The sequence below is a fragment of the Triturus cristatus genome, chromosome 12 (assembly GCF_964204655.1).
Source record: "Triturus cristatus chromosome 12, aTriCri1.1, whole genome shotgun sequence".
Lineage (NCBI taxonomy): Eukaryota > Metazoa > Chordata > Amphibia > Caudata > Salamandridae > Triturus > Triturus cristatus.
The window spans coordinates 486616165-486641098 of record NC_140595.1 but is presented as its reverse complement, the minus strand read 5'-3'; the positions used below and the strand labels follow the sequence as shown (position 1 = coordinate 486641098).

Here is a 24934-nt window from a genome sequence, read left to right as displayed (position 1 = left end):
AACCAGAGAGAGGATGTGGGATAAGCGCCTTTGGGCTAGTTGTTAAAGAGCCAAGTTTTTAGGAGTTTACGGAATGCCAGAAGATTGCTTTCCTTCTTAAGTGTCGGAGGAAGAGAGTTCCACAGGCTAGCAGTGCCTGCCACAAAACATCTCCCCCCACATGAAGCAGTTTTTGCCCTAGGAGTTACCAGATTGAAAAAGGCCATTGACCGTGTCTGTCTCTCTGGGATATACCGTCTAAAATATGGGAGTTCCCAATTACCTCTTGTCCACCTTAATAAGGCTTCATGAACATAATTATGCTCAGGTCAGATGTGGCCAATTGGGAGAGATAACTAATCTAGTTTCTGTAAACAGAGGGGTCAGACAGGGCTGCGTATTTGTGCCCACTCTCTTCACTATTTATGTCAATGACCGGGTAGATTACTTGAACCAATGTGAAGGTGATGCCCCTTGCCTACAAATCATTAGGGTTCCAGCCTTCATGTTTGCAGATGACACCCTCTTACTATCTAAATCACCTATGGGGTTGCAAACATTCTTAGACAGTTTTAACACGTTTTGCAGACAGAGAGGTCTGGAAATCAATTTGGCAAAAACCAAATATATGGTCCTAAACCCTTGCTGCACCACAAGATCTAACCCCAAGTTTAAAGGGACCACCCTGGAATGTGTGCACACCTTTGAATACCTTGGGCTGACCCTTACAGAGCAGCTAGATTGGCGGTGTCACATTGATAGGAGAAGTCTCAAACTAGAGCTGGGGCTGGTTAAAGTGAACCAATTTTGCCCAATTTCTCCGGCGATTCAAATATAGAAACAGCATGCTCTGGCAGCAGCCCTTATGGTGTAGAACTATGGGGACACCAGGATATGGCCACAGTGGTAGCAGTGGAAAATTGATTATTTCCGTCAATTGACGGGTTTACCCGTTAGCACCCCACTGCTCCCTCTCAGGCTAGATATGGGGCTCAGGTCGATCTCTGACGGGGTTGGAGTGAGACCAATCTTTTATTGAAGAAGGATCTGGGCCAACCCTGAGCTCAACTCTTATCGTCAGTGGCTGGAAGGTGTTTTAGGTATCCCAGGGTCTGGTAGTATACCATGGATCAAGTATGTCAGAGATCCTTAAAAAGATGGGAAATTAGAATGTATGGGGTGATCCGTTGGCAGCCCCCACAATCAATAAATTGACTAGCATGAAAAATTATGGTCAGCATAAAATGAGCCTATTGCAGGCCCAATCTTCTTTTGGCTCCCTGACTGATTATTTTCTCTTGATGAAGGATGTATTTAAAGCAGAACAGTTTTGTGTTGAAATTGAACCCGTGGCAGCTAGGAAGCTCTATCTTCAAATTTGGTTTGCCACTTTACTGCTGCTCTCTTTTACTGCTAAGTGGTCTCGGATTTCAGAGACAGCTATGTGGGCATGCCCTTCCTGTGGGGACACCAAGGAAATGGAGGAGCATGCCCTGTTTTTGTGTCCGGCCAACCTGAATGGAAGGAGAAAATGGTTAGTTCCAGTTTGGTGGAATTTAGGTGTCACATGTAAGACAATATGTAGATGCCTTACGAATTTTGAAATCTGACAGGTGGTTAAGCATTGTTTTTTGCAGAGTCACAGTATCAGTTATTGATTTGAAGTACTAGGCAAAAGATGAGTCAGCCACTAGCTGGTCCAATCCTATGTAGGTAGTGTGCCACAACTTATCACGTCTTTCTTGAAGCACCTAGCACATTATTTGATTGAGGTGGACCACATAATACTAGTTTTTACTACGGAATGTGTATTAAATTGTGGTATTACGATTTGAATTTTAACAACTAGGTTTTATAATAATGCATGCAGTCTATACTAATGCAACTGTTTTATCCATAATAGTTTTATAGTGAATGCTTGTTTATAACCTGTACTTTTATGGTGAGATGCCGAAATAACGTTTTTGATGATGATGAAAATAAGCGGAAAAAGCAAAGTCTAAAAAATTGACATGTTCAATAAGAAATCACACCAAAAACAAAAGATTTTTTCAAGCACATCAGGGCATCTGAAGCTACTTTGGCGGTACGAAAATTGTAAACATTATACAGATCAAATAAATGTAAGTCCGTTTCTTAATACGATGTTGCTTGGAAATGTGATGTTTAATTTCAAAGCAAACAATTAGTTCTGAAACAAATCATCCCACATTTGGCTTTTGCATTTTACAGGATACATGTAATAATTTGACTTTTTAGATATTTTGACAGGCCTCTGAAATAGACAAAAAATAAAACAACTAGTTAGAAAAAAATAACCTGTTACACAATATGAAAAAATAACAATCACAGGACCAGCCTTTATAAATCTATGTTTCGAATCAACAAAACCAACCTATTTTACTTCTTTACAAACATCAATGTTATTTAATAAAAACACATTTGTTTATACATATTTCAATCCCATAACCTCTTCTCAATTTAAAATACTGAATGAATATCTAATAACTATAATATAAATAAGTATACTTGAATACTATTTAATAGGAATAGATTTATTGGCCCATCAGAATGTTTTCAATAATACTGCTGTAATAGTGTCTTATGTATTCATGTCCAGATTTGGGCTTTTATTTTAGTGTTCCTTAAAAGTGACATGTAATTTTAGGACAGATGATTTAATGACTATAAGTCTCCTAGTGGGAGCGCAATTATTTTGAAAGAAAGAGTTTTATGGAGGATTTGTACTTGAAATTAGACCTTAGAAAGCAATGATGGTCCTATCATGGCTATTACTGCTGTTAGTTGCAGGAGATTTGTGATCTGTATACTAACTAACATGGGTGAGGGCAGGCCAATGTATTAACATAATTACAAGCAGTAGTAGAATGAATTGCAACAGGCATTAACAATCGAATTAGGACTATTAATAGAATGTGAACTCAACAATCATACTAAAGATTGAAGTTAGAACATATGTAATGTGCATCTCCTAGGAACATTACCTTAGGCTACCTTTAAAGTTAACTTGTTGTAAGTATGCTAGTTAGCACACGGACAAAACCTATTCAGAACACCCTCATTCAGTAGTTCTTAAGCGTTCTGTGCTTCCCAGTTTGATGGCTGTGTTTGCTTTGTCCAACGAGTCCACTTGGTAGTGTTAGCTTAGTGAAGTTCTGAACCTTTCCAGTTGTGTTTGTTCAACAAAGATCAGAGCACTTCCAGTAGTATTTTCTTGGAGACAATGTGAACTCATTCAGTAGTGGGTACAGTGAAGCTATGAGCACTTTCTCTAGTGCCTACTCAGTGAAGCTTAGAACTCAAGTTGCATAGTAAAGATCTTAAGTCACCAAGGAGAAGCATTGACCTCACCCAGTATGGTTTCTCTTGTGAAGCTCTCAATTTCTCCAGTAGTGTTTGCTCTTTGAAGTTCTACACTGTACAGCTGTGTTTGGTGACACTTCACAGTCATTTAGACTGGGTTCTTCAGTGATGCTCTGTGTTCATCTGGTGAAGCACGGATCTCATGCTACAGTTTGTGTACAGAGCGGCTAAACTCATACAGTCGTGTTTGACAATATTCTAAGCCCGTGTATTAGCGTTTTGCTGCATATTTAATCTTCCATTAATGTTTCCTTTGTGATGCGCCTAGCTTACTGAATAGTGTTTGCTGACACTTTGAGCTCATACAGTAATATTGCAAGATCAGGCCATACTCTACCCAGAGAATGTCCTTTAGTGAAACTCAGATCATCTAATTGCGTTTGCCCTGGTAAGCCCAGGGCTGGTCCAGTAGTATTGCTTGATGCTTGAAGTCCACTCACAGTGGCGTAGCAAGGTGAGGTGGTACCCGGTGCGCACAATTTCTTGTCACTCCACCGCCCACATTGAAATTATTAAAATAAGGAAAAAAAGATAGTTACACATATTTTTGCCATTTTGTCACCCCCCCTCAGTGCCATTTTGTCACCCCCCTCAGTGATGACACCCAGGGTGGCCCGCACCCACCGCACCTCCTTCCTACGCCACTGTCCACTCATAGCATTTTATTACCAAAAGCAGGGATTCATCCAAATGTGTTAGCTCAGTGAAGCCCTGGGGTCACTCGGAAGTGGTTTCCAGTGTTGCATGTGCAGTAGTGTGCTCTAAAATTCTTAACTTGTTAAGCAGTGCATAATCACTGGAGTTCTGAGCTCATCAGTTACTGTGTTTTAACACTCCTGTTCACCTGGCAGTACCAGGTACTACAATATTCTGTAGTGTGATTTGATATTCTTAGCTCATAATGTATTGTTGACACACTTCCAGTAGCTTGCTGTGCCACTTTCATCTGGCCCAGTAACGCTTAGTCACTGAAGCTCAGATCATTCAGTAGTTTAAAGTTAAACTCAAAGCTCACTCGCTAATATTTGCTAAGGGAACCTATACAGTCTGCTAGATGAGTTAGTTTGTAAAGTACTGAACTCACCAAGTAATGAATATTTATGGATGCTCAGAGCTTATCCTATAGAGTTTGCTTGGTGATGGTCTGTTTGTATATAGAATACCAGTCATTATTTTCCTACATTTGATGTGTAAAGACTGAATGACTTGAAAATGTGAGCCTGAGAACAGATTAGCTCAAAGCAGGCCATTAAATCACAGCTGAGGATCAGCAGGAAAAATTGTAGCAAAAGAAGTTCCTTTCTTCCCCCGCCAATCAACCTAAACTCCATGATAGTTTATCTCCCCAGTATGGTGTGAGCAAAGACCCCCCTATACATGACCTTCATTATTTGGAGGCTCTGGTCAGCTTCGATGAAAGGTAGAAAACATACGTCACACCTGTGAACTTCAGATTAAACTCATAATTGAGCAAACTATCGAGTCATTTAGTTTTGTGGCCTGTTATAAAGTTGCTGTTTGTACCAGAAACATCAGAAAACGGTGCCTTAGATATGTGCGACATCATGAAGCTGTACATTTTGCAGATTTATGAGGTTAATATGGCGGCAAATGGTTTGAAATGAGGTCTTTTTTTTACAAAAATATTTTAGAAACAATATGTTAAAATTATCTGTAGCAACATTATTTCAAGGTATTTACATATATTTAAGAGCAAAGGAAACATGTAAAAACACACAGGCAGCAGGAATCAATAAGGGCATTGATATACTTCGACTTGAACCCGAGAAAAGATAAAAGAGTGGCACACGAAGTAATTCAAAATCCAGAGCATTTTCAGGCACATAAAAAATGTCCAACAAGAACCCCTGACTTCTGCCTCCGCAATGGAAAAAAACCCACAAGTATATCCATAGGAAAAAAAAACTAATAAAGGAGGTATCACAATAACAGAACCTTTCAATCATATATAAAAAGATAATTTCAGGCCACTGAACATCACACACAGGGATCTGCTGACTTGTGGCATTAAGAAAACAAAAAGACCTTTTCGAAAGACATATTTGGCAAAAGGTTCAGTGAAAAGCAATCTTTTATACAACTATAATAAGATTTTACAGGCACTGTTTCATTAGTTGGGTTTAAAATATCTGCACGAGTGTGTGTTAAGATTTTGTGTGTGTGTGTGTTTACATATATGGATAATTAGACTTCCAGCTCTTTCTTTGTAGGCTTGGGTGGCATAATGTTTAGTATCTTACTCTATACATTTAATGAGGTTGCTGATGGCAGTTATGGGTGTCTTGTGAGTTATTGACAATTTTACGTGGTAGCCATGTTTCTTTGGAGTCTCAATTGTTGAGTTGTAAAATGTTTTGGGATTGACTTTTGTCTGCGGATAACATGTTTTTCATGGATTGGCTGTAGATTATGGAATACGGTGCAGCGACTGTAATTTTAGAGTTAATTATCTTGGTCAATTGCTTTGCAGTACATCAAAGCCTGTGGTACATCACAATCCATTCTACAGGTGGGGCTTAAAGCATGGTTTATACCCAGGGAAAGGGTGCTTTGAGGTTGGTGGCTCCATAGAATGCATAGATCCTGTCACAGAAATGTGCTACACCCTAACCTTCCCATGGTCTAAAGCGGGAGAGTGCCAACAATCCAACAAAGTGTCAATTGACAGTAAGAGAGGAAGACATGATTCTGTTTGTGAGATCACCTCCTTCAGACAGTGTAAAGAGGACAAAAATTGTTTCCTAATGGTTGCAGCCCACAGTTAGACGCTGTGCGCAAGTTCACTAGGTAAGTGGAACGCATTCTCACAGAGGGTGAGAGAAAGGACTGTCGGTGCCACCTCAGAAATTGTTCAATCTTGGTGCTCAGCAACACAGCCATCACATTACGTGTTTTCCAGTAATTTTAGCTATATGATTAATTCTACTGAAGGAATAGATGAGAGAGAAACAGGAAAAGCATGTCTTATGCCAAATAATTTTCATGATTCAGCTTCTGATGCCCGACCAGAGATGGACCCATGATTGCATTTAGCGACAAGGATACCTTCTTTGATTAATTTTTAATATCTTATCTTTACTTTTTCACCTTAGGTTGCACGACTACCGGATTATCATGAAAGATAGTGATGGTGTAAGTGAATCTCAAGACTGGAAAAAGTGAGAAAAATACATGGATGTAGACTAAAGAGCAATTAAAAAATAAGAATGGTTGTAAATAGCCCAAACATTTTAGGAGCCCTTACACACCAGTCAGAGATGCTAATCTAACTTGTTGTGGAAAAGGGATTTGTTTCAGTTTGGCTCCACAATAACTGCTCAGCTTTACATAATTGTCAGGTTTTTTCCCCCCTAAACTCTTTCCTGGAACTACTTGTTTTTTGCAAGAAGCAGCACACCGGCATTGAACATAAATTTTGGTAGGTGCCAGTTTCTTGCCTGAGCATTCTTACCCAGTGTGCGGCTAACATTAAGTCCATGCAGTCACTGGATGAAGGAGGTATTTCTTTCAAAATGTGTTCTCATAAAGAAAGTATGTGAACCTGCATGTTGGAATGAAACTAATCTTGCATGACAATGCACTGGGCCTGGTAATGCCTAGGATCACAAAAGGCTGAGGGGTGCTAATGGCACCCATAACTGGTTCAGAAAGTATGCCATAAGCCCTTGCTCTCCTGTAAAAGGGTCTGTTTTTAATGAAACATTGAAGAGGAGCTATGAACTCTTACAGCACTAAGCATCAAGGTAGAAAACGATCATGCTGTTAGTGCCACAATTATAATTTTGTTCGTCCTAACCTCATTAACAAAGTAAGTACACAAAACATTTTAATGATGCCGCCTGCCTTTGAAAGTCCTTCAAAAATGAATTGCTAAATTGTATTGGATCGTGTACACTGGCAACGAGGGCCTCTAAACTTAATAACCTAAGTGTAAAAAAGGTGTGCTCTACAAGCTATGGAAAAGATAAACTCTGTACATATGGAACTCCTAAAAAACATCTCCGGTTTGAAATAGATCGAAATTATATGTGCAAATTTAAAAATAAAACACACTTTGTCATCTGAGTGCCTTTCATATTCCCTTCTGAATTAACATTCAATACTCCTCAAACTAGCATTAAAACCGGACAGGTTCTCAAATTTCTGAGAAATGTCAACAATATTTCTTTGCATTTGCCAAAGCCGCCTCTGGAGAAATCTTCGTTCATTATATGCAGCCCACTTTAATAACCTACATTTCTTATAAAAAAATATCAATCAGTTTAAAAAAAAACAAAAAAACGATATTTTTGGGAATTGTGAGCAAGGGCTTGACCGCCAGGGGCTTTCTGGAATCTGATGTCTATAAAAAGATAGGGTGCGAGAACGATTTTGACATGTTAGTACAAATCTTCAAAAGGTTTTGAATAATTGAACATAAGATAATCCATGTAATAAAAATCATAGGCACGCTGTCTTTCTGAGGGGGACAGCTGTGAAAAATATTGCTGACTAATTTTAGTGGTTGTCCTCACTTCATTAGAATGCCTGTCCTTGAAGCGGGGGAAGGTCAAGTTTTGAGGAGCGCCAATCAGATGCAGGAGAAAGTTGGCGTCTTCCTCCATGCTTTCAAATTTACCAATAAAGTCATAGTCGATCAAGCAGGGACTGCAAAGTCTGCTCACATGGTCCCAGTGGATGTCCATACCCACGGGACGATGAACGTCCAGCAGGTACTGCATGAATTCTTTGAACTGCACTCCGGACCCCGTCCTTAATGCCTCTACTGTGGCATTTCGACGATATCTGGATATGATAGCTTTTCCAAAAACAGGGTGATAGTAATTGTTTGCATGCTCAAACTTATCCCGAAAAGCAGAAACCAGCCTCTCGAAGGGCTCCCTAACAAAGAGCATTTTTGTGTAGGTGTTGAGCCGGTGATAGATCCCTTTGCGATCAAAGCTGTCTAGTCTCTTTAAGTAATTTCCGTAATGAACTGTGTTGTGCTGTATATCCTTGGTGGAGGAAGCTAACCCATTTAAAACCATTAAAACACGTTTCCAATTGGAGCAGCCAACTTTGGGGACTTCGCAATAGAGGATTCGGTATTTATCTTCAACAAAAATTCTTGAGACATGATATGGAGTGATAATTCGTCGGCTGTTGCTTTTGTACTTTGCACACACGTCCTGCATTAATGCCTTCCTCTGCCGCTGGACTTCGTAGAGCCTTTTCCAGTTACTGTTCCAGTCCTCGGACTTGAGCTTGGAGCGCGTGTTGGTGGAGCTATTTGAGGCAAGTAGAATGGGAGTCTTCTTCATGAGATACCTTCTTCGCTTATGAAGTCGAACAGGCTTCCTTCTGATGCCTCTGTTCTCATTGTCCCTCATCAAAAACATAACATTATTCTCCCTCTTGTTTGAGCTTTGAAATCTGCCAGGGATCTGCTGGGCGAGATCTGATGAACGAAGGTGGTTTCTCTTTGATAATGCTTCTGTGGATTGTTGTTTCAGCCTCCCATCCTGATTGCTGGACACACAATCCTAAAAAAAAAAAAAAGATGCATAACAATGTTTAGAGGGAAAGTATTTAGCAATGTTAAATTCTTTTGCAGTCAGCATTACTGCAATTCAGTGATATTTCAAAATAAGAATAGCACACTGTTCATAGCGTACGCTCTGTTATAAACATGGCTGATTTTAGAAAAATGTCCCAAACCATCCATACTTGGAAAATAATGTAGAGTGAAACAAAGGTAGAATAGAAATTAATTGTGTACATTACCATTAAGCAAGAGCAAGGTAATATCACTAGGGTTTTAAATATGAATTTCTTGTGATTTTTTAGTGTCTTCTAATATGCTACCACTTTTTTTTAGTACACCACATATTACTGATTCTATGATGAAATTAAACATTAACGTACACAGGGTTCACATTCAGGTATTGCATACAATGGTGAATCATGGTTAGCCCTTTCAGACGGTTCATTTCAGCCCATAGAAACCCCACCCCCCCCAGATCCTGTGATGTTTGTGTGAGAGTCCTGTTGCCACATAGATGAACTCTTCCATTTTGGAACACCAATCCATCCCCCTGCACCACTCTGCCACCGTGGGTGGTGTTTCTGAGTTCAATAGATAAGCAATGCCTCTTTTTGCAACCAAAGTTCTCATCCAAACCAGCAACCTTACCCCACATCCCCCCCACCCCCAAGTCTTCAATGAGTCCCAAGTAGTCCACTGGCCAACCTAACACCTGTCCCAGTATACGAGAAATAGTGGGATAGGTCCACACTACATATCGGAAATCTGCATTATCTTTTGAGCAGAAGGGGCATTAGTACGAGGGGCGCATTTGGGCCCTCCATAACTTCAGCATGTTAGGTAGGTAGTTTGCAGATAGTCAGTTGGATCAGGAACAGCCTGGAGGAGATCTTCAATTCTCTTGGATCCATATCCCTGCATTCACTGTCTTCTTTTTTAAATTTTTTTTATTTATTGAACTTTTCAGTCAAGTAACAAGGAACATCAAACAAATAAATAATGCGCAAAAAAGAAAGGGAGTAGGAAAACAAACAGAACAAATACAGGGTAAAAAAAAAGAATTATGTCGTCATCACAGTCTCTACTGAATGTCAGGTCAGGCGAACCACTCCCCGCTGGATGTGGGCACTTTCACTCGGAAACTTCCAGAGTTTCTCATCCAAAGTTCAAAAACAATAATGCTTATTCAATAAAACAGTCCGCTTGTTTCTTCCTTGATTAAATCATCAATTTATTATGGAATCTTCTTTGTGTGTTGAATACATTCAAGGATTTATTACAAATGAATAACTGCCAGTTTTTTGCAAACCCAATGCATTTTGAGTCTACGTTGACCCTTTATACACGCTTACAGGTCTGCAATTTGCTGCATAGCCTGATGGTCCAGTGGCCTGAAGTGGGCCATGCTGCCTCTCATATATGCCTTCCCAGCCCCCCCCATAGAATGCCAGGAGACTTCACTGACTCCTTGCTCAGCTCTCTGAAGCTATCCAATTCACAAAACAGGCTGTGAACCACCTCTTCATTAGCGAAGAGCCACACGCTGAGCCTCCAGATTGGCCAATGTTCAGGATTGGGGCCTTCCATCTGTACCACCATGGTAAGTGATATGAGATCCCATGAGGCAGTATGTAAACACCCTCAAGGAGTAGGTCTGTGGTCAGCAAGAAGTGGAGATCTATACGTGACCATGATTTGTGGGTTGCAGATGTGTGTGTATATGCAGTTTCTTGATGATACCAAATGCGCCATGCATTGCAGAGCCCCATATCAGGGGCGATGGTCACGAATTGGGATAGAGTCATCTGCTCTCTCAGCAGTGCATTCAAGCAGTCTTTATGTGGCGCCATTACCATATTGAAATTCCCCTCTCATAATTGTGTGCCCGTTTGGAAGCATTATCAGTATGCCCTTGAGCTTGTTTAACATCTCTACCACTAACTTCGAGGGAACAGGCAGACTCAACAGGTTGTCTATCTGTGTGGTGATCACCACCTTCACTGTCACATATCTCCCAAGTGGGTCAGATTCTGTGTGTGTCATCAACATAGGTACCCTCCTGTCTATTAGTGTGGCTAAGCCTCAGGAGCTCCCGGAATCCCCCATGAAACACCCCATATCTGTATCTAGTCAATATTGGGCATTTAGTTCCCATCAAGTGGGTTTCTTGCAGCATGAGGACATATGGTCCTTGCCTTTTAAATAGGCCCAGGACAGCCCCATGTTTGATGCGCTCAAGCAGCCTATTGATGTTCCAAATCATGATCTTGAGACCAGGCATTGGGTAGGTATTTTCATATCCCTTGTAGACCAGGTTGTTTCACTGGTATCCCGGCACTCTCTCTGTCCTGTCCATCCCACCGTAGCATGCTGTGCCTTCCGAGCAGCCACTGAGACTGGGTTAGACTGAACTCATAGTACTGGAGGCACTGTGTTATCAACCATGCCCAACAGGGCAGCAACTGTACCATAGAAATCCCCACCACCTGCGCTCATCTCCCACCTCCATCCCAGATGCGTCTATTGCTCCAAACATTAACACCACACAAGTGTTACCACTGAGGTTACCAAATTGCCCACTGACTCTCCCCTCTCGAGCACTACCTCAGTAGACTCTGATGTTGCTGGCAAAGCAAGGTCAAGGGTTTAGTCTGTTGCCTAAAGGGTCTAATGAAGCTTCACAGGGCCTTGGTCCTTTATCTTATCACAGGTGCAAGTTCTGAGGTCCCAGGTTCAGGTGATGAGGCTCTCCGGTTCTGCTCCGCATCTATGGTACCGGTCGAGTCATGCTATTCTGCTCCATGTTTCCAGGGCAAGCCTGTGTTGCACCTGTGATGGCACGCTCTGGGCTTTTTCCTCTGTCCAGAGGTCTGTCTCTTCAAAGTGGAGAGGCGAGTGGCTTCGCAACTTCCGTTGTTCCATTGCCCATTCCCACACTGCTTCAGGTGTATCAAAGAACTGGGATTTAGCCTTGTAAATGATTCGGAGCCTGGCCAGGAACTGAGCATATATTGTAACTTTAGAGCCCTCAGTTTCTGTTAAACGTCTTAAAACTGTTTACGTTGTTGTTGGACTCTGCAGTTATAGTCTGTGAAGACAATCTTTAAAGATTTAAAGCTCACTTCACGCTGTCTCTCGGCACCCTCAATATTGAGCCTCTATCTCGATAGTTCAACAGTTTTGCTATCACGGGGTGGGGGGTGTTTCGCAACCAGGCAGCAATGTGCCAATTAAATAACAGATGGAAAGCTTCTCTTTCAGAACCCACAACAAAATCCAGTTTTCCAGAAATGTTTCAGGTATGGCCCCATCTACTCTTGCTGGGTAATCGATAAATCGAAGTATGTTGCTGCACAGTTTTCTGCGTCTTCGGCGCAGTATTCTAGGATAAGAGAGGCAGAGGTCAGACGAGCCAATTCCGCTTTCAACGTTGTTATAAAGTCTTCCAGATTAGAACTGCGCCCCTCCACCTCAATACTCTGTCAACAGTGTTCCGCAGATCTTGCCGTAGGATGGCCACATCAATTCTCAACTCTCCGATTTTGGTCTTTAAAGCTCTGTGTGAGTCTTTTGTAGCTTGCAAGGTTTCCATCAAATCAGGGGGCCCGCGTGTTGTGCCTCCACACCATCATTCTCCACTTGGCCTACCTGCCGCCAGTGGGAAGACAGTGAATTTAGCAATTTTCATTAAGCAAAGCCAACAATTTTAATGTCAAGAAAGTAATACTATAAAATTGAACAAATTTAGAAAAAGCAAAAAGACGCCCAAGTGATCAATATTGGCTGAGAGGAACTGGAGATATTATATATTTTTTTTAAAACAAAAACGCCTACAAAAAGTAAACCTGAAATTTAAAGTAGCAGTTCATATTTAACTGGGATCTTTGGTTCAAATTCAGTAAAGGAGCAGACAGTAAGCCAAGCAGGTCACAACAGTCAACGCCTTTACTTTGGACTTCATCTACTTTTTGGTTCTTAAGATCTTTCATTCGGGCAATATCCAAGGCTAAAACCTGCAAGCTCCCTTCAAAGGTAGATGGGTCATTGTCGAGTTACCACTGAATCCATTGATTTTGATGACAAAAGCTCAGAGCAGGAGAAAGTTGGATTTCAAAGCTGCCAAGGTCTCATTGCCACTGGGATAGATGTGGTGCCTTGTCCCAGTCTAAGGTTTACTTTCAGATTCAGTTTCTTTTTTGTGAATTTAAAAGTCTTTAATCTGAGTAGTACTGGATGCTCTAACTAGCCATGGCTACACAAAGCCAGATAATTTTACTGTTAAGTTCTTGTTAACTTTTTTTCAGAGCAGCAAAATGCTGTGGGTGAGAGAAACCTGGTTTTCATGCCTGCATAAGGTGCAAGCATGTGGGTAAGCCTCAGGACCTTATCCCAGTCCTCTGAAAGTGGAAAACATGACTAGGTCTCTCTATTCTGCAATTGCTGGAAATGTTCTTTCTGGTCGCACTTGCAGAACACAGGTCTTCATGGAATATGTTTAGTTACCAGGTCTCTCTCCAGCCAGGACTCTGACTGGGTCCAGTCCTCTGTAGCCAGCTGGGCCATTTTGGAGTTAGGTGTCCTCCTGCTCTTTGTATCCCTGGAGCAGGAAATCAGGACAGCATCCACTTGACTCTTGGAGGGCAGTTCCAGTGCTTGGCTGCCAGCAGGTGTCAGAAGTCCTTCAGTCCTTTTCTTCAAGGAGAGTCTTCTTTCTTCATATGTTGTCCGCCCAGGTCCAGAAGTATTCTAAGTAGGTGAGGGTCAGATTCCAGACTTATCCTGTGCATTAGCCAGTGAATGAATAATGTCTTACAACTAATCCCTTATACTTTCTTGCCTACATCCACTCCTTGTGCAACACATTCTACTAGCTTAACAGTAAAAATTCCCACACCCTCTAAACCCAAATGTATTAATTCATTTCCCAACTGAAGGCTTTATAGATCTTCCTTAACCACTACCCTAATCAGATGAGGTATCCTACCTCTGTCAGCATCAAAAATCAATTATTTTTTTTCTTGCTGGGGGTTGGAGCCAGAAGATTTAAGAGGGCCCCAGGAATGAATGCAAGCAGATCCTCCCAGCCCCCTTTGGCATAACCAAGTTTAAAAAGTTAAAACAGGAAGTCTAAAAGCTGTCCTTTGTTTTGGCAACTGTTTTCCACCTCACACATGGCTAATCACTGCAAAGTGGCTGGTAGTTGATAAATGTATTGCTTACCAAGGCCCAGAGGTGAAGCCATTGTCCCCTGGGAGGAATGTAATTAACTGTCAGGCTCAAATGTGCATTGAGGCTCTTGAGTGGAGAGTGGCAAACTGGTTCTAAACTGGTTTTGATTCAAGCAGCACAAAGAAATATTTTATCAATGCAGTTTTTCTTTTAAAAGCTACACTCACCATTAAATTACATTTTTAATACCAAGTTGAAAATAATTATGATTTGTTTTTCTAGCTTTCTCCAGGTGAATATCTGAAGTAAAAAATGTAATTGCAACTAGGCCTATTCATGGAAAACCTAGCCTACCTTAGACAGTGAAAGCAGCTTTTGGGTACACTAGTACCAAAATAGAGGGTGTCACATTTTTCTATATTAAACACCCATCCCATGGGCTTACAAGACACTTTACGGGTTATTTATTGATATATAAGAAAAGGTTTTCCTACATGCCAATTGTTCTTTCCATGTGATACTGCAGCACTTTTAAACCGCAGCCCAGCTGAAGCAGAGTGATGCTCCTAATAAGATACAGAAAACATGTAGAATCCAGGGTGACTAATAAGACAAGGCAGATTTCCTACGCCCAGAGATATGGAATATCAACACTATAAAGATCAGACTGGCAACTCACCTGTTTTCCTTCTTTAAGGCATGTAAGACTCATTTCTTCTCCACCCACCTCCTTAAACCTGACCACAACTTTTTCTTATTCAGTCTCTTCTTATCTCTCAAGCTTTGTGACCATTTCTTTTAAGAGTTTGATGTAAACCAATTGCTAACCCTCTGGTCAGATAAATGCTTGAAAAATACTGTCAACACACAATTACAATCCTAAGGCACCACTTAGGATGACCAGGTTAGGAGGGACTTGTGCCATCACTTATATCTTTCCAAAATGGAGTAACTTAAAGGTCTCTGACAGATTGACGAGGGCACCTATGTTTTGATTATCTCCTGTAGGCCCAAGTCTGCTAGAAAGACCCAAGCAACTATATGTTCTGTACATAATGGTTATCCTTTCGCTGTCAGTGCAGCCCCAGCTAAAGGTGGAAAGGGCTAGCCTAACTACATGTCCTGTCACAAGGATAACACTAGAAGACCTATTACTAAACTGAAACATTACAAACCATCATTTTTACACAGAAACATTATTACCGAACTGTTAAACATCTGAACCTCCCAGATCAGTTACTTCTGTATAGGTTATGTGGGTGCACAATGAAATAATTTCCCAACTCAATAAAATGTTTCACATTATCTAGTGTGTTGGGCTTTAGGCTAATTTATTCTGATCTGAGGATCACATCTGAATACAGGTTATCTCAGTGAACAAGCAACCGGCCTATTTCAGATTTGGTCTCTTCTACGCATCATCTTGCCTGGTTTGGTCCTTGCCCCAAAAAACCTGAAGTTCTGGGACACAGAAAAGCTCCAGTGCAAGTGGAGGCTACTGAATCAGTTTGGGAGGTCATATTTACGTGTGTTACTGGAAACATTTTGGAAGACCTGCACTAGTTGAGGAGAAATTCTACACAAATTTCCAGCAGGACTGAGGCTGCTGGAATGAGTCTAGACAAAAATGTGATCATGAACTGCTTAAGAAGTCTAAGTTGTTTTACAGTCCAGTTTGCAAGATGGTGTGGCATTTGCAGGATAAATGCTCTGTATATAGGAGTATCAGAAGACAGATGAGCTCAAAAGCACTTGACTGAGGCGCAACAGCACTGTATAAGTTCAATGCCTTGCTCCACTCAGTGTTTTCAAAATCCTAATAAGATAGTTTTTGTGGTCTCTAGAAAGCCTAGAACATCCTTGATCCCTTGCTTGTTTCAGCTTTCATCTTCAAGTCACTAGCCTGTTGTGAGCTCCTTAAACTTGTATATGTCCTAATGTGTAAACCTTGGCCCGGACCAACCGTACAATAGATTAACTGAGGGTTATCATATTGTCTATCTAACCTCCCCAGACACCTTCCTTGATTAGGCATCCAGGTACGTTCTGTTAGACATGCTCTTGCTTCTTTCTTTTTCTTTCCGAATTAAGTCTAAGAGTGAATTTAGAATTCTTAACTGGTGCCAATCACCTTCTTCAGTACCTCAGGTTCACTCGGTGGGGAAAATATTGAGGGGGGCTAGGGGCAGATCCTTGGTGAGGCCTCTGAGGACCTGACATATCACTGTTCTGCCATTTTCCATTGGATTTGATGCAATAAATAGTCAACTGAATTTTAATAATAATATTTTTTTTTTCTTTGCCTAACTTTTGAACACTGAGTCCAATTATCTCAATTTGCTTTATTTTTCTGATATATTTGTAATATTTTGATTAAAATTAGCATGGACCTTTTAAGTGCCTTTTTTATTTTTATTTTTTTAGATGTTTTGTTATTTGGTAGGTGCCATGCCCATGTAGCTGTGCAATGTTTTAGAAGATATGGTAATTATTTAATAACAAGATAACTTTAGGGCTCCATGGGGTGTCAATGAGGCAGGCCAGGCAACCGATTTTATTACCACTTCTATAGGCACTACCATTCTAATTGAAGCCTGAACAATGAGAATGTCGGGATTTGAGTACACAAATGACCTGGAACTTTTGGTGGGATACAGTTTTCATCTGTTCAATTTGCCATCAGCCGGGACAACAGCATTTCTTGATTAACAAACGTCTCGGTTGGACCACAACTGAGCATATAAGGTTGTACAGGAAAACGGTGGTTAGAGTCAATCTGTCAACTGTTTCACTCTCCCCCTGTGGTTACATTTGTATGAAAGTTTTATAACAGTGTCTGTTATCTTAAAATGGAGGACATCATGTTTGCAAGTGCACCGCCACTTGGAATGTGGTGGTTGTGGGTGACTAATTGGTGCAGTCCTATAATTGAAATGTCCTACATATCCATCATTTATATGAAAGACAAGGTTAACCTTGGCAGGTTTGGTTGGTTGTTTGGAAGAATTATAAAAGAGGAATTTGATTATTAGGAGTTTGCACAGGTGGACTGCCACTACATTACAGGGAGGGAATTATATGCAGATTCAGTGAGGAATTGTTGCAGCTGCTGAGAAATATGCTGGGAATTGTTTTCTTCTTTCATGCTCCTAGAGACAAGATTTGAGGTCTGGCCCATATCCCCTGTTCGTAAGCAAGTAGAATTTGAATAATCACAGTACGCAAATTATCTGAATAAAAGGAGGTAGCAGGCAAGGTACGAGTTACCAGAAGAATATGCCAATGAAACCTTTTGTGATTTGATGGAAAGCTTATACGCATGTAAAAGACTTTGGTAAAATAACACCTTAAATATGTTTGTACTCTGATGGCTAGATGCTTCACCTAGAGTTTTGAACTTTGTCTTTGTTAGGATGAATGTCAAGGAACTGTTGTGTTCAAGATTAGCTGGGGGAGTCCTGGGATGGATATAGTCTAGATTACTTTTCTTGTGTCATTTAGACTATCAGTAGCACAGGGAATTCTGGATTTTGCCCACTCAAACCCCATTGCATGGGTCACTGTAGGTAGAGATTCTCAATAGAGTCATAAAGCTCATTGGTGCTCTGCTGTTGATATCACATATATAGGGAAAGGTCCAGCAGTGGTAAGATAAATGAGGGTCTTCCTACTTATTGATGGTCTATGTAGTTGAAGTATAAGTGATCTGACAAGGTTGCAAATATATTGATATCTTCCATCCAGGGAGCCCTAACCCTATCTCTGATCTCCACTGGTTCAGTCACCACACCTTCAACCTCAGAAACCATCCCCTCCACAGGGCCAACCACCACTATAGGCCACATGTTACCCCTCCCCAACAGATAACTTATGGTAAGCATGGGAACCACAACTTTCTTGCATCCTCCACCACTGAAAAATCTCTTGGGGACCTCACAGCCTCCTGGGGGGAACCCCTAGTGGGGTCAACTACTTCTAGGTACCATCCCACACCACCCTTTCAGTGGTTTCTGCCCTGCACCAATGGCGTGGAAACATATATAAAAAAAGAATGAGTCACACTGGGCACCCTTGTGGGAAATCTGCACTGTCCATGGCAAGCACAAGAATTTTCTGGGTCCCACAATCACCTTCTACAACCTCAGAAGCAGGGCCCACCCCTACACGCAGATATATAGGTGGGTACCTGTTGTAGTCCTTAAGCCTATGGAGAAGAACCCTCATACAGGCCTAATGTGAAGTGCTGGGGTTCAAAGCACACTATGGCCCTCCCCATCATCACATCATTTGCAAAATGTAAACTTGTCATAATGAACACAGTTAGTACATTAACCAACAATCAGTATTTTCACAGGACATATGTGTGCTGGGACTTTCCTCTCCCACATCTCGAGTTCACCCAATGAAACCTTTGAACCTCTGTCGAAGCCTTGTGCTCTGATATTTGAGCCTTAATGCATAGGTAATGTGTGGCAAACTGAACTCATCAAATATTATCAATGCGTACTGGAACTGGATACTATTATTTCCACTGCTGATACCAATGTAGGAAATGTGTTAATTAGTTGTGTGGCCTGCACAAGTAATTTCCCCTTACTGATAACCCCACTGTAGCTCTTGACTCTCTCAGGGTATTGAAGCAGAGCTAAAAACAAACATTTGGCACCCAGGCATAGAAACGAACATCGGGCGTTCAGCAAACAGTATCTTACAGGTAATTGTGCTGCAGTAATAATGGTGCTACCAGGTGAGGAAGGGTCGGCTGCCAATTTCACCCCAATAATCCCTTCAAAGAAGAGAGTAGGAAATCAATACAAATCCACTCGAAGCAATACATAGACATTAACAGTCTCAGAGTCTCCAATTTTCTAGTTCACTTTTATTCATCAACAGTGCAGCTTGATATTGTCGATTTGTAAACAATGCAGTTTCCTACAGCCAACACGTGTTTCGTCGTGTGTTATCTCACACCTCGACTTCTTCAGGGGTGAGACCAAAAACAGTAATCCAGTAATCCAAAATTATCCATCTATGGCGTCCAATAAAAGTCCGTATCAAAAATAAATTATATTCTAAAACCCCACAGAAATGGACCCACGGAGTCAGTCCACTCTTAATGTCGGTCCAAATTGATACTACTGATGAAGTTGTATTGATAAAAACCGAATATAAATTGAACTGTGTCCCTGAATAGATATCTAAGGATTAAAAGTGAACTAGAATATTGGAGACTCTGAGACTGTTAATGACTATTTATTACTTTACGTTTTGAAGCAGAGCTGCCCAAGACCTACTCAGGGCTAGTAATCACCATTCGCTGGCATGCAATAAAAACACACAATATATGATTGTACAGTAAGTGCTTTTTCTATAGAAAAAGGAAAAGTACATTTATTATACACACACACCTATATACTACGCATTCATTTACAAATATATACATTAGGCAGATTGAAAATACCATAGATGACATTGCATAATCAGCTTTGACCCCCCTAAAGGGTCATACAAACATAAGGTAATGTTACTAGCTTGGTCAAAGATTCAAGGTCAACAAACCACATGTTAAAAACACCACCAATTAATGTGTAATTGCAATAACCCATAATAACCATGTGTGAATGCACTTATTATTGTTAACAAAGCATATTCATCTTGATCAGTAATCACTGTCAACATGTCAATAAAGCATTTTAAAGTGAACATAACATGTTTATGTGATTTTTTTATACATACTTTCAAGCCAGAAAAATGCATTTATAAAAACAACCCTTATAGGGTTCCACTTTCTAATCATATTAAGCACAACCATAGATTCAGCCCCTATAGAGCATTTCACCCCATGCATCTTCCTCATACACCTTAAAGTGGCATTAAATGCAATCATAGTACAAGCCCAAAAGAGTGCTGCACTTCCAACTGTAGAGTAAAATCTCTAGCCTTAGAAGCAGTTAGAAATTTATATGAAAAATCCCTGAGGGTTAAGGATTCCTTGACCCCCACAAAAGTAGGGCTAGATGTCCAAACATTCCTGGGATGCTACTTCAACTCCTAAATCCCCCCACAATACTTTCCAGGTTTATTGCTTGTGCCCCTGTCCTTCTGGAGCCAGCACAAGGCAAGAAAAACATGTAAATTAGCCTGGCCCAACAGGATTATGGAGCTCTCCAGCCAGGAGCAGTGAATATTATATTAGCGGCTCTCCTGCTATGCAGGGGAGAGCTGATTTTATTCCTTTCCATTTGTTTTCTTTCTATTTTGTCTGAATTTTTTTTTTAAGGAAGTGCCCTGTCCCACCTGGCCACCCCCTTGCTCCTTAGGGTTGGGGCAATGTGGGTGTCCACTTTCATGTGGCCCATTCGGCTACCCACATGACCGCGCTTCATCCTTGCCTGTGTCAAATCAGTATGCGTTCCATTTCCTGTCCGCTCAATGTCACTCTCCGAAACTCTTGCTTTGGGGGATGGGGTCCCCCCCTTTCAGTGTATATGGCCTGGAGGAAGGGGTCCCCTGGCAAACAGAGTCTGTTGAGGGGGCCCCATGCAAGTCCCCGCCCTGAAGAAATCAAATAATCAGTCTTACGCTGTTCCCTTCCCCACCCGGAAGGGGGGGGGGGGGCAGCGTGGTCCCACAAGTGCTGGCCCTTCAATGAAGTCAAAGGTTGCCAGTCTTCAAAATGCCAAAACTTGGGCCCTGTTGGGATGATTTGGACGATCTTAGGCTCATTTAACTCCTGTAGCCACCAGGGGTAGTTTTAACAGACCTCCAAAGTGCTGTTATCTACAGGGAGCTGGTTCTGCTGGCTCCCTGAGCCTGTTTTCTTTGTGGTCTTGGTCTCTGATCGCAGAAGTCCAGGGCTTTCCCCCATCTGGTCATCAGGGGGTGTAAGGGAGCCAGCCTCAGTGGCCCTTGGAGAGACCCACTGGCCATGGGGTCAACTGGGCAGAGTCCTTGGTCTTCTTGGGAATTGGGGGGTTTCTCCTTCCAGTTGCCTATGGCGGTTGCAGGCCCAGTGTTCAGCAGTGAAAAGCATAAACAATACCAGCCAAAGAGCTCTCCCCCTTGTGCAAGACTTTTTAAGTGGGGGCAGAAGGTTCTAGAAGCCAGGCACCCGTTGCCAATCCGAGCATGCCACATAACCTCTCCGTGCCTGTCCCAACCCTCCTGCACAGCATGCTGCGACAATTCAAAATAGCTTCACCCTGGAGTCACTGGTCACATCTCCTCTGTGTCTCAGATCCGCACCTCACTGACATCACGGCCAGGATCTTTCCCATCAACATTTTTAAAGAGACTTCCCCTCCTGTGTGGGATCCAGTTGTCTTGGCTCCCTCCTTTGTTCAGTGAACCTGGCCTGTCCCGCTCTGGTGCAGTGTGGCAAGTAATTAACAAATGCAGATTTGTATCGCCACCCTTTCCTGCTCAGGCGCTGAGAGAAGCATTTTTAATTACTCCTTTTGTGTGGGGCAGCCTATGTTCCTGCTGCCAGAGAGAAATGCAATTAACGTGTAACAGCAGGGTGGTAAAATTCCTGGGTTCTAATCTTCAGATGAGCCAGAGAAATATGGCAATCCTGGATGACCAATAAGTTGTACAGATTTACTCTTGGAACTCTCAGATTTGGTATTCTCGCACATGTTCCACCCCATTTTGAAATAACAGTGGAGTTTGTAGGCCAAAGGGAAGCATAAATGTACCCTAAGGCAGTGTTCTCCCTACGTGTATAATAAAGTGTCACTGCAGCGAAGACAATAAACCACAATAACTTTCCCAGTGAGTGTTCACTAACAATATAAGGCCTACCTGAGGTCAATCTCCAATCCTGCAGCATCCCCTCTGCGCCAGGCTACCTGTGTGCAGTCACCAGACTGCGCACAACGGTAGTTTCACACACGAAGCACACACACACGTGTGCACATGCGCGAGCATGTGTAAGCTGCCAAGTGACCCTTGCCCAAGCTGCGTCGCAGCTGGCTTTTATTAAAAGGCATACACTTGTGGTAAACATGAGCAGTCCATTTGCCATATGATTACCATGGGTGAGACACATGTAATGAGACTCACACACAGTAAAAAGTCCAAAACATGGTGACCAAAAAAGCAAACATAATCAGAGCATACTGAAAGGTCCCAACCAAATTGCAACATAAAACATATAGATTTCTACTGCCACTCCTTTGCATAAATCTTATGTCACCAGTCCTCCCCTTGTCTTCCTACTGCCCTTCCTTGGATACCAGGTTTCCTGTTAAACCAAATAAATCATTCATGATTGCCTGACACCCTCCATCTCTCTTCTCCACTCTGATAAAAAAATACCTAATTCTGCAACCCTGCTGCACGTCTCAGATGTGTATTTTCTCTCTCTCTTTAAAAAAAGATTTGGAATTGTGATGTACCCAGCCCACACCCCACTGTCCTCCTGTGATTATGTTTCTGCCACAAGAAAACGAATGGTTCACCCCACAACATGAAAAGGACTTGCACAATTTATTAAATATTGGATTGAAGGATACTCCCCAGTCCTGCTGTGGCTTAAAACTTTCCTAGGGCTGTTCCTGCAAACCAAGAACACATTTTTCCTGGCTGAAAACAATTCTCATACCATTGCCCCCACCCCTTCATTGCTCTCTTCCCTCCCACTTTCGATTATATTGCAAAATTAATACTTAACCTCCTTCTTTCCTCTGCTTTCATCTCTTTTCCTCTGCTAGCTTTTTTTCATTGCTCCAATGAGATCAATCTACGATGTACCTTCCTTCTCTGCTACCCAAGTTAGGTTCTCTGTTCAAATCACAGTTGGTGTACTGGGTGTACTGAAGAGGATGAGTTTGATTATATTGTATGTGGTGAATGCTCAGTATAGCCTACTGAGTAGGCAACAGAGGACAAGGAGGGGAATTATAGAACAGAATCAGAATATACAAAGAAAGAAATAACAAAAGATTGTTAAATTGTGCTGGGTGAATACCCTTCACTTTAGTAGCCAATTGTGGTCAATACTTGTGTTGGACCTTTTTGCACTTTTTTTTGCATCTTTCACAAGTCTGGGATTTTTATGTGTAATGTAGGACATTGAGTCACTGTCTGATATGCAGGTATGACAATGAGAAGGAAACATCAAGCTGAAAGTATTGAGGACATTTTACAATTTGAATTCTGTATTAAGGTAAATGAAACAAACTTTCTTTTAAGTTCTGCTAGGTTTCCAAAGTAGGTGGTTCAGTTTCTTAGGCTGATACAGCACTGTCCTTCATGATTCAGTAGGCCTAGTTGCTCTAATATCTTTCATGGGTGAATGCTGGGGGTGACAGTCTTTGTAATCTGAGCTTCAGACCATGCAACATATTCTTTTCATAAATATGGGACGAGAAGTTGATAGCATCTAATGGAACATCATCCTTTAAAGGAAATTGTGGGATTTCCAAACTTAAGTTTATCTTTTAAATGACCTGAAATACATAGAAAGACTGTCCAAGAACCTGGATAGGCAGAACTGCAGTTCCATATCTGCTTAAGAAATACAAAAGAGATTAAAGAGTGTCTTTAGATCACTGAAATTCATCAGGCATTAATGGACTTTTCATTTTCAGCACAGCTGCAAAACACAATGTCTTGATTTAATTTAAACAGTCCTCGATTAGGCTAATTTTCACAACTTGCAGCAAAAATACTGGTATTAAGATTAAACATTATATTCTCTCTTTCAAAGAAGGAAATGCCTGTTCTGCAATATTTTATTAAAACGTTTGGATGTTTGTAAAATCAAAACTTTGCACCTCTGTTATGAGCGATCTGATACGTTTAATCTACAGATATTCTAGGTGCTTTTTAACTATTATTTGTTCCTGTGATTAATATATATGTGATATGTTCTATAGGAATGGCTTATCTAGGCATATGCATTCGACTGCAGACAAAGTATGACATATTTTATCAATTAACCTTAACTTAACGCTGTGATCTCCTTTCTATTATGCGTCCCTAGATCCCCACTTCAGACTACACTGTCCTCTTCCCTTTTGATATTGCCTAGCCCTCACTGGCACTTTGGCCCCCCCATACAAACTCTCACACATACACACAATTTGGAGCCACACTTTTATAGAAATTCCTTGTGTTAGAAATTAAGACAGCTTTGTTAACAGACAAATGGACTCCAGGAACCTATGTTTGTAGGAGCCTGTAATTTTATAGAACTAAAGAATGAGAAATTATCCTGCACCTGGGCAGTAGAATTACGTAATGCCATTCGGACACTTGATGCAAACAGCATAGGGAAAAGTGGGACACTGAAATCTGCATTTACGCCAATAGCAAGGACACAATTGAGAAATGTATCAACAGGATTGGGTGACCATGACACTGCCTGCTTACATATTGTGGTAATGTCAGACAGGTTAACCCAACCTTATTTATTCACTCCTCATCCTTGAGTATCGAGGCACAAGATAGTCAATCTACTGTTCTTACTGTCTTTTAGCAAATGTATGAAAATGTGGAATATAGCCAGGAAATACGATAATCAGGCTACAGCTGTTATGCAGTCCAGAGCACATTGAATGTGAGAACCTGAGGCATGTGTATGTATATTGTCAGCTCTGTTCAAAAAAAGAAAGTTCTGACTGTGCCAAATATTTACATTGAAGGATTTGTCTCGGTATAAAGCGGTTGCTCTATGTGATTTAATTCTCCCTCAATTCAAGACCTTAGCATGTTGATCATCTTCCTTGAGGCTGCATCTGCTCAATAGCAGCGATTATGTTATGTGAAATTGCATTTCTAACTGCTTTCAAAGACCAACCTGCTTTCTGGATAGGCAATAAGATTTTAATCTTTGGTTTTATTATATTTGTA

At 41.3% G+C, this 24934-nt stretch overlaps 1 protein-coding gene across 1 annotated transcript in view; it reads right to left on the bottom strand.

Moving 5' to 3' along the window:
• Positions 1-7622: 7622 nt before the first annotated feature.
• The window catches only part of CHST8 (carbohydrate sulfotransferase 8), a 1187960-nt gene continuing 1170648 nt past the window's right edge, over positions 7623-24934 (bottom strand). The window contains exon 5 of the mRNA XM_085637913.1: positions 7623-8906. Coding sequence (XP_085494039.1) covers positions 7764-8906 — 1143 coding nt within the window. The 3' untranslated portion in view covers positions 7623-7763. The remainder of the gene's footprint in view (positions 8907-24934) is intronic.